Raw genomic sequence first — 10418 nt, 5'->3', positions numbered from 1 at the left:
GGGTGAGCCAGATCGCCGGGCTGCTCCTGCGCAGCAGCACAGACACGGGCTTTGTGCTTCTTTCCAGGTGCCACCACCTAACCCGTCAGCTCGTTCCTGAGGCTGCCAAGTTTCAGCCCAAGACCTTTTGAGGGCAGACAACAGCAGGAGTAGCGCCCGTGCATGGAGTTGCCCGTGGCTGAGTTCGGAACCTGCGGAGCTAGACAAGAGCTTCCAACAGGAGACACCATTAAAAGAGGCAAGATGTAACCCAATGCTACCAAACATGCACTCAGACTAACCTCCATAGCTCAATTAACTATATTAAGTATACACCTATAATGAACTTAATTTCACTGAGGTTTTCTTCCCGGCGTTGTGTGCCTAGTGTACCTAGTTTTTAAACTCGTTGCTGTGTTTGTAATTCAATCATACGTATACATATTTCCCACATCAGCTTAGTCACGCCAGGCACCAGGGAGAGTATCATTTCGTTGCATTTGGCTCATGGTTCTGCCTTTAACACGGGGGGTATCTTCATTGAAATCAGTTGTGCTACGTAAGTCCAAAACCAGAGCAAAGCCTAACATTTGTAAATTATTTTCAATAGAGGCTTTATAACTTTTATAATGCAATGTCCTGAATATGAATGAATGCAGTTGGCTACAGCTGCATTCCCCGTCTCCCAACAGGAAACGCCAAAATAAAGATAGAAAGGAATACTCATCATTTTATATATATATATATATATATATATATATACACACATATATAATGCAGTGATACCAGAAATATCAGTAGATTCCTCTTGCCTCACAGCACTGTATTACGGTCTTCCCCTATATATGCTAAACTGAACAGGAATAACTGGTTGAAATTAAGAAGCGGATGCTAAAAAGTATTTTTTCAGCTTGTGCTGTATGTGGTGTCAGGGCTGTAGTTGAGTATTCGTGAGGGTTCCCTCCTCCATTTTTTATTGACTGCTCTTCGTTCTACATTTTTCTTGTTAATAGCCCATGTGGCAGAGGAAATGGGTGAATGATTTAACTCTGTCTTGCTTTTATTAATCCCAAATCATGGATCAGGTCACAATTAATGGTGGCCCTGGTGATTTATGAATTGCAATTTTCACTCCTACTAGTGCTGGACTGTTGGAAACCGTCAGATGCCAACCTGAGCAGCCGTAGCCCAAACATCAGGTAGCACCAATGTGCAAAGTGTGCGTGGATGTGTGAAACAGCCCATCTGTGGACGAGTGAGTTAATTGAATAGCAATACAAAAAAAAAATGAGGCTGCTTTCTGCAAGTTGTATGTTAAGCTACTAGTTTTCCCAAGTGCAGAAAGCAGACTATCACTGAGTGATCTGGAATCCAAATAATAGATTTGATTGCGAAGCATAGAAGGCTGCTTAAAGAGAAATAAATAAAGATACAAGGAATAGGTGTGAAATGAAAACGCTTCTGAAGTGAGCCCGCAAAAAGACAAAGCAGAAGCGAGGAGGAGAACAGCAATTCTGGGTCTGAGCAAAATGAGCTTAAAGGAGTCACAGGGACAATAAAGGAGAGAACCCTATTCTAGTTCATGCTCTTCTGGAAAAGCCAGAACCAAGACCTTCACTGAAGTTGTGATTCTTTATCAGAATGACATTAACTGTGACATTTCCCAGGAAGGAATTTGCATCCATGTGAATGCTGGCTGGTGCCCAGCATCACGGATGCTGCTACTTGGGATTAAGGAAAAGACTTTTCAGTTCTGTTGCCCTCTGCATTGACATAAATCAGGAGTAGGAGGATTTTTTTCTGGAATTCAGGGGACATACGACAACTGTGTTGGTTAAATGTGTACAATGACAGAAGCATTCAGCTCTCAGACAGGCTTCAGTTGTTCGTGGCTTTGCAGCTCTCACAATATATCTGTGGACAACAAAAACATCCTAATGGTTTGGCATGACGACGTCCCCCATCCAGCTGGCCTGGAGCCAACATCAGCTCTCCTACAAAACAGGCAGTTGTTTCTTGTTAAGAACTGTTATGTTCTCCATATTGACCACAATTTGCATAAATTCAGCTTCAGCAGTAACAAAGCCGCCGAGCAGGCGTGTCCCTCAGCTCAACCAGGGACTGGGGCTGCACTGATCCATCTGCTGATTGCTCGCGTCCTACGGCGTCTTTCTGCTTCGGTTCGAGCAAGCTTGGCTTATGCACGGACACGGTGGGGAGCAGTGGAGCTTGGCGGACCAGAAGGGCTGCGCTGCTCTGCACTGCAGAATTGAGCTGTCCTGCCGTGAACTGAAATGGTTCAGAAAAGGCCGGGGAGTCAGCAAATGCTGCTTGGGAATGACACGAGGCTGAACATGAGCTGCTGCAAACGGAAAGATCAGTGGAGGACGCTTATACTGAAAAAGCCTGGAAACGGCAGATAATTCTCTAAAATGTTCTGGAAAGCCTCCCATTGTGGTGCTTTTTTCAGTAAAATAAATCTTCGTTGTATTAATTAACTAATAGTGGAATAATCCCACTCTGCTAGGTGCAGAATTCTTACTGAAGTGAGAACAGGTATAAGTTAAGGTAAAATAGGATCGTTTGAAGGTCCGGAGAGCTGAAAAGGCAGGGCAACACTCAGTGAATGGCTTCTAATTCCCTGTGGGGTCTGGTAAATCCTACATCTGCTGCTTGCCTTTTAGGCCGGGTTTTGCAGCTTAACCCTGGCAGGCAGCTAAGAACCACACAGCCGCTTGCTCTGCCCGGGTTGGATGGGGGAGAGAATCAGAAAGGTGGAAGGGCGAGAGCTCAGGGGTTGATACAGACAGCTCGCTAGGTGAAGAAAAGCACTCCGAGGAATCCCTTTGCCTACTCCCCGTCAGCAGGCAGGTGCTCAGCCACTCCAGGAAAGCAGGGCTCGTCGCACGTAATGGTTTCTTGGGAAGACAAACGCCGTCACTGTGAACGCCCCCCTTCCTCCTCCTTCACCCCAACTGTTCCTGCTGAGCATGGTGCCGCACGCTATGGAGGGGCCCTTTGGTCAGCCCCCAGCTGCTGGCGCACCCCCGGCCCCACGGCGGGGCAGCACGAGGAGCAGATGGGGCCTTGGCTCTGTGCAAGCACTGCTCTGCTGCGACTAAAACGTCGGTGTTATCACCACCATTTTCATCACAAATCCGAAACGCAGCATCATACAAAGAAAATTAACTCTATCCCAGCCAAAACCATGGCAATAGGCACCCCTTGTTCCATACCACTTAGGTGGTGCTCAGGCCCCAAGCTTTACAATGCATCTTCATTAATCAGTACGCTGTGATTAATACCCAGATATCGTTCCCTTCATCTGTGGACCGCCCCACGAATAGTCCATAAAGCATCCACCAAGTCCTTTTAGTCCAAGGCTTAGATTCTGTTACGGTGGTCGCTCAGGACAAGCGAGGCAGCGCGTTGTGTGGAGTTACTGGGCACTGTGATCCATTCACAGCGTGGATTTATTGCGGACAAACCGGGAGAGCAGAGTCACCTCACGGACCTTCCTCTGGGCAGTGCCAGCAGCCAAGAGGAGTGCAGAGCCCACCTGGAGCAGTCGCAGAGCCCTGGCACGGGAGGGCACCGCTCTGCTCCCAGCACTGAGCTGGGGACATTGGTGCTGTGCACGATGTCAACGATGCAAACCCAGACGCAGCGGGCGCGTTTTGGGGCAAAAAGTGCGGCAGCCCTTCGTGCTTCTGAGCAAAACCTCCCGGCCCTCCCTCACCAGAGATCCTCACACGAGCCCTCGGGGGCAGCCAGCGCCTTCCTGCGACCAGCTGCGACGAAGGACTTCTCCTCGCCCCCACCGCGGCCTCGCACGTGGAAGGCGTCGGAGGCCTGTGCCGGGGCTGTCGGAGCGACGCGCCGCCAGTCGGGATGGCCCAAGGAAAGCACGGCGCCGCGCAGCGGAGGAGAAAGGCCGATTTTGGTGAAAACCACAAAATCGGGCAGCTGGAGCCCGGCTGGCGAGGGAGCCCCTGGGGGGAGCGGGTGTCACCGCGGGGTGACCGCACGGCGCCGCGTTCATGTGGTGGGGCTGCCCGGGACCCCTTGGGGCCGGGACACGGTGATGGGTGCCGAGGGGTGCCAGGGCACCCTTGGGTGCCCCACGCCTCAGTTCCACCACCACCTTGATGGGTATCAAAGGGTCCCAGGGCACCCTTGGGTGCCCCACAACTGCTATGACGGGTGCTGAAGCGCCTCAGGGCACCCTTGGGTGCCTCACACCTCCGCTCTGCTGCACACCCTGCGTGAGGAGAGGGCGAAGCCGCCATCACCTCAGCCAGGGAGGGGCTGGGACCAGGACAGGGCCCCCAGCCCGCCCGGCGGCCGTGTGCCCCCGCTGAGGGACCCCGCTGTGGGATCCCGCTGCGGCCGCCCCCGCCAGGGGGCGCGGGCCCTTTAAGCAGTGCCGCGGTCCCTTTAAGCGGCGCCCTCCCGCCGGCCACGTTCCAGCGCTCAACCGACCTCGCTGCCTCTCCGCTCCCCCTCCTCCCATTGGCCGGCTGGTGCTGAGGTCCCGCCTTCCGGCGCTGCCAGCCAATGGGAGGGAGGAGGGGGAAGAGTGGAGGTAGGTTGAGGTGCGCGGCCCATGGCCGGAGAGCGGCGGCGGCTCGGTGAGGGGAGGGGGAACGCTGAGGGAGCGGGGCGCTGAGGGGGGCGGGGGGCGCTGAGGGAGCCTGAGGGGCGCTGAGGGGGCCGGGGGTCGGAAGGGGGTAAGGGGAGCCCTCAGATAAGGACCCGCCGCTGCTTTTAGGCCTCGCGGCCGCAGCCGGGTGCGGCTGGAGCCGGCCTTGAAGAGATAAAAAGTAAATTGTGTGGTACCGAACTGTGGGGGCGCCGAGGGCTCGCGGGGCGGCGGCACGGAGCGGGGCTCTGGGGGACGCCCGCCGGGCTGCGGCCGTCGCCGAGGGCTCCCGGGCCGAGTGACTCCGTTTGTCTGCTCGGTTAGTCGCTTGTATGTAAAAACTGACGGGCCGGGAAACAAACGCTGGTTTTACGTGAAACGTAAGCGCGTGGTTTTGTCCCAGGTGCCGGCGCAGAAGATGAGGCTGAACGAGGGCCGGCCGAGCCCCTTCCAGGCCCCCGTCAGCGTGCGCGGCCCGCCGGGCCGCCAGCTCCACGTCTTCCCCGGCCGCAGCCCGCCCGGCTCGGAGGAGAGCTCGGAGGAGGAGCTGAGCGCCATGGAGCTGCGGCCCCGCGGCAGGGAGCAGCAGCGGCGCGGCGCTCCTCGGGACGGGGCTGGGGACGTGGTGCTCCTGGAGCGGGAGGTGGCGGAGGACGACACTCTGAACAAGCTGGCCCTGCAGTACGGCTGTAAAGTAAGGGCCGCGGCTGTTTGCTCTGCTTTAATTGCTTTACGGGTCTTTTGCGGGTGGCTTACCTTCCGGGTAACCCTCGTCGCTGTCTAACAGCGTTTTCCCAAGGTATTTCAGGGACGGGGTCAGTACCTGGGTACGGGTGAGCTGCAGAAGAGCTCTTTTCAGCTGGAGGGCCGAGGAAGGTGCCATCCCCACGCCCTGCCTGACCTGGTTTCCTGTTTAATTTGGGTGACTAAGCGAAGCGTAGCAGTCATGATTCGTATTTACTTAGTGAGGGCAAAAAGTAGGGAGCTGAGCACGGATGTGCGGGTGAGAGCCCTGCTCACAGGGACGCAGGCTTTGAAGGAACAGGGCAACAAAGTGCCGCTCCGATGGGGCCTGGGTCGGGATGCTTCTTCTGTTTGTTTTAGAAAGGCAGGAGCTCGCATATTGCAGAGGTGGGCTTAGAGGAACAGAGATGCCAAAGTCCAGATCACAGAGTCCCTGTGCTGTCCAGGGGTGTAGGTTTTGGTTGTTCCCTGCAGCACCCAGAAGCGTGAGCAGTTCAGCCATCTGCAGGCAGACAAGAGTGCACGTGCACAATGAATTTTCTCTGGAGTTGGAACATACTAAAAAATATTATCTTTGTTCCAAACTGGTGAGTTTTATGGGAAGAACTCTTGAGAACTTTAATTACCTGAACATTAGACATACCCCATTGGTTAGCAGTTAAAGCTGTATATTTAGAGCCTCCTTTATCTGCCAGCTAGACTGTGATTAAAAAGTTCCATGATGCAAAGAGTTGCACAGTGACCTGGTTGGGGATAATGGCACAGAACTGGCTGAACTGCTGCAGTGCTGTTGCAGTCTGTCTTGCTTAATAACAGCTGTGAGGTGCAGCTGAAGCAAGAGGGCTTGGAGGAATTGCGACAGTTCCTCCCCTCCCATTCCCTTAGAAACAAAACCAAAACAAAAAAGCCCTTCTGGGTTCCACTGCTGAGCTGGTGCTTGTGAGGAAGAGCCTGGTAGGGCTTGAGCAGGCTTTGGTGGGAACCAGTAGAGCAGTGAGACCTCAGAGGCACAGCAGATGACTTCCGTGTAGCGATATGCTCCTCTTCCAGCACCAGCAGTTGCATGGCTGTTGCCACTTACACCAAATCATTGCAGTTCCGTGAACTCAGACAATTCTGAACAACTCCTGGTTTATGTCAGGAACCATCCCAGTGTGCCCCGTGATGTAACGTAACGGGGGGCTCGGTCCTGCCTCTCACATCCCTCTGTTTGCAACGCTCTCAGAGGCCGATTGCTCGTCTGGTGGGGACGGGGAGCTGAGGGGGGCTGGGGTGGCTGTGTCCTCCAGCAGGAGGAACATCCTACTGCCCCCCCGCTTCCAGAACACACACTTCTGACCTGCTCTGGTTTAACTGGAGAGAGAGAGAAATCCTTATTGCTGGAGACCTGTGTACCCGCTGGCCCTGACGTGATACAGTTTGGGTGTATTTCTTGTTACTTGCACAGTTAAGCAGCTCCTGTAAGGGCACTGAGATCTGTAACTGCAAAAGTCCGTGACTGTTCAAAACTTCCAGGATGAGCTTTTCTAAAATCAATGACAGTTTGTCATCGGGGCCTATTTGGGGCGGGGGCACTGAGGCAGTGCAAAGAGTAGTTCTGTGTGTGCTGTAGATAACTTGGCAGAGATGCGAGGCACTTGAAACTTCTCCTTTTCACTCTTGACCATTTATAGTCTGGGCCTGGCTTTGGCATTGTTCTTAGTTGGGACAAGAGGAGCTCGCTGCAGCCAAAAATGAGTACAAAAAAAATGGCCTGAATGGCTTGCGCAGCCTCGTGCTCTTGCATTCTTGCCATCAGCTTTGTTGGTGCGGTGTGAGTGCTGCTCCCGTTCCTGGAGCTTCAGCACAGCATCGCAGTGCTCAGCTGCAGCCGCTGCAGGGGATATTTGCTGTCCCAATGATCTGTCTTTGTTGGAACAGAAAACCCTGAAGCATCGCCTCAGTTAGGATGCTTTGTGTCAGCTTGTTATTTCCTGACAAAATAACGTTGAAGGGTTTAATTCCTGATGTTAGGGACAAGCTGCCAGGTGTCTGCCCCCGCAGCTGAGGGTTCCCTTGGCTTCAGGGCCACCAGACGGGGCTCTGGGTTAACCATCCTGTGTTCAGGTGTCTCCAGCTTTGCAGAGCAGACAGGAAAGGCTCTGCACCGCACTAAGCCACTTGCAGCCAGGGCTTGTTTTCACCTCAGGCTGGTGCTCGCAGCCTGGTTTTGTAGCCAACTCCTGTTTCAGTGCTGGTAACAGGTTGGGTCGTCTAAACTAATCCTGGTGTCCTCTTCGGGTCCTGCAGGTGGCGGATATCAAACGCGTCAACAACTTCATCAGGGAGCAGGACCTGTACGCGCTGAAGTCCATCAAGATCCCAGTGAAGCCCCACGGGCTGCTGACGGAGAGCAGCAGGGAGCTGAGGCCGGCCCCGGCCCCGCGCTGCCCCAGCGGCGTGACGCTCGTGGACCTTCCGGAGCCCGAGGCCAGTGCCAGCGGCTCGGAGGGCAGCCGCCTGAGCGACTACTTCAAGGGGATCGACCGGAGCATCCAGGAGGCCGTGCAGGCGGAGGTGCAGCTGAACGCCGAGTACTGCACGGAGGCGCTGGACAGGCCGCTCTGTGAGTCGGGGAAGCGGGAGCCCAGCACTGGTGCGGACTGGGGGATCCAGTGGTGGAACGCAGTGTTCATTATGCTCCTGATAGGGATTGTCCTGCCGGTATTTTATATCATCTATTTTAAAACCCAAGAGAATGGCCCGGCAGCCCATACCTCCAACACAACACTAACCTCAAACATCTCAGCAGATGGATTGGAAGGGAAACCACTACAAAGCTCAGATGTAGCAAAAAATCCGAAGGGGGAGGTGCAGCCAAACACAGCCTCTCCTCCCAGCACTGAGGCCCATAAGCCTGTGACTCTGCCACGAGCGCAATCGGGGGGATAACAGGACAGAGATTTTTTTATTATTTTTTTAAAGTAGCTGACATTGTAGTCCTGAACTCGACCGAACCTGAGGCGATGTGATTTTATGGAAGAATAAGAATGCTTTGCCTGTAAAGATCAACAGGCAGCTGGCTTAACACTTGTGAACTCTGTTGAGGGGAAGTATTTTAAAGCAATTACTCCTGTTTGCTGCAGGTATTTCTTACGAATGGCCTTGTTGAAGAAGCTGAGCCCTTTACTGCTGTGACACAGTGCAGAATTAGTGTGATGGGAAAGCTGGCGGCTGTTTGTGTTGTAAGAAAATATTTTTTGCTTAGAGTAGAAGGGGGGACTCTCTTTCGCTGAATTGTCGTTTTTCTCTCCTGCAGACTGGCAGTCTGGGTGTACCTAACCTTAAAGCAATGACTTTTAGGGCGTTAGCTGAGGTGTGCCACAGCAGGAGGACGCTGGGGGTGACTCCTGAGTCCAGCTGTGTGCGCAAACGCTTCCGCTGTGGATGATTCCAGCCCCTCACGGTGGTGGCTGAGCTTGGAGCTTTTCTCCTGGAGGAAACCCTTCAAGAGACTGCGTGAGCGCTGCTGTCTTACAGGCAGAGCTCCTCGCAGAATCCGTGCTTATGTCAGGGTTCAGCTCATCCGGAACAACTGCTTCAGCGTGGCAGCAGGCGTCCAGGCGGAACTGTCGAGTGGTGGTAGGCCTGTGGTGCATGGTGCGCCCTTCTCCAAGGCTCACGTGGCGCGGGGAGGTCTAGCTGTTAGCTCCTTCTGTTCTTAACTCCTGGATGGTGCAGCCCAAACACCCCCGTGCAGTCCTGGAGTTCCTTGTTTGTAGCCTTCAAGGGAGAGAGCGCTGCCAAGGTGACTTTATTTGCGAAGCCCTACGCTATTTAGGTGGTCACATAGAGGTGTATGAACTCTGGGTAGGATGGGGAGCGGTGAAGCTGCTGGATGTTGCACGCGTCTGTTCACTCATGATGTTCGCATTAGAAAGCGGCATGCAGAGGAAGGATGAAGGAAGCTGAGGCTTGTGGATGGCCAGAAGCTGGCTGTAAGCCGGGGGTGGTGCTGTTTAGGACGGGTCAGAAAACAAACACTACATGCTGGAAGGGAGCAGAACAGGCACCTGCGGGACACGAGGCTTTGGGGAGTTTCACTGCAGAGAGTTGGCCTCAAAACGTTAATTCAGCAACTTCAGGGACGGCAGGCAGAGGTAAACGCTCTCCTAGAACTAAATGCTGAGGTGTTTCTGCAGCACGGTTGCATGAAACCCACCGGCAAGGGCCGGGGAGTAACGGGGTAGCAGCCAGCTGGAAGCGGCTCTGCCCGGCCGGACGCTTGTGTGGGGTCTTGGCTTGTCCCAGCTGCTCAGCTGGGGGCTGAGGACGGGGTTGGCCCGGCCGCCTCGCGCTGCATCGGCTCCTCCCCCCCGGTGCTGTGTTTCAATCACGGCGCTGCCTTACACAAGGGCAGAATCCACCTGCCTGGGGCTGCTCAGGCCAGCCCTGAGCTGCTCAAGGGACGAGCGCCTCTTATGAGCCCTGCAGCGGGGGCAGCACTGCTGGGGCCTGCAGGCTGGTGGGGGGGGCGGTAGCATTGCTGAACGTCAGGCACGGTGCTGAGTTTTTGAAAGCCTTTTTTGTTGCTTCTGAAGCTCTGTGAGCAAAAGCAAGGCTGGGTGAGTGCTGCAGCACAAGCTGGTGGTGTGCAGAGGTAATCCCTGCCTGGCCTGAGGAAGAGCAGCCTGACAGGGTTTTTTTTTTTTTTGTTTTGTTTTGTTTTTTTTTAACAACAAATGCTAAGGGGCGAGGACCATTACACAATCCAAGCAGAACCGTGTGGTGTTAACCCACCACCCTGGGCTTCCTGCAACCTTCAAAAAAAGCGCTCAGGGCAGCCTGAGGGAACCTGATTTTTGCAAATGAGGCACATAACGTAGCTTGTACTGAAAAAAAAAACAAACCTTGTATTTTCTTCTGTGAAGGAAAAAGTATCCCTCATGGTTGGGGAGGGGGGTAATTACTACATTTTTTAAATAAAGGAAAATGAAATAAAAAGCACAAGGGGCACTTAACCACCCCAGACTATGCGTGTTTTTTTTTTTTTTTTGGTGTGTGTGTGTTTTGT

General features: G+C 53.9%; 1 protein-coding gene across 5 annotated transcripts; it reads left to right on the top strand.

Annotated features, from left to right (window-relative positions):
- The first annotated feature begins 66 nt into the window (after window positions 1–66).
- On the top strand, window positions 67–10348 carry LYSMD4 (LysM domain containing 4). 5 transcript variants are annotated; one of them, XM_080607262.1, is made up of 3 exons: window positions 67–238; window positions 5025–5315; window positions 7655–10348. In XM_080607262.1, the coding sequence occupies exons 2-3, from the start codon at window positions 5040–5042 to the stop codon at window positions 8294–8296; spliced, it is 918 nt and encodes a 305-aa protein (XP_080463388.1). In that variant the 5' UTR covers window positions 67–238; window positions 5025–5039; the 3' UTR covers window positions 8297–10348. The 5 variants fall into 5 exon arrangements, with proteins under 5 accessions (XP_080463388.1, XP_080463389.1, XP_080463387.1 ...); XM_080607263.1 differs by lacking the exon at window positions 67–238 and adding an exon at window positions 277–4564; XM_080607261.1 differs by lacking the exon at window positions 67–238 and adding an exon at window positions 278–4610.
- Window positions 10349–10418: the final 70 nt, after the last annotated feature.

Source organism: Anser brachyrhynchus (genome assembly GCF_964034855.1).
Source record: "Anser brachyrhynchus genome assembly, chromosome: 11".
Taxonomy (NCBI): domain Eukaryota; kingdom Metazoa; phylum Chordata; class Aves; order Anseriformes; family Anatidae; genus Anser; species Anser brachyrhynchus.
This window is presented reverse-complemented; position numbering and strand designations above follow the sequence as displayed.

Bases quoted from the DNA above. Each gene is read 5' to 3' on its own strand.
- LYSMD4 (XM_080607262.1), top strand. From the start codon at position 5,040: ATGAGGCTGAACGAGGGCCGGCCGAGCCCCTTCCAGGCCCCCGTCAGC. The intron at 5,316-7,654 runs GTAAGGGCCGCG...CGGGTCCTGCAG, and splicing joins CCCTGCAGTACGGCTGTAAA to GTGGCGGATATCAAACGCGT.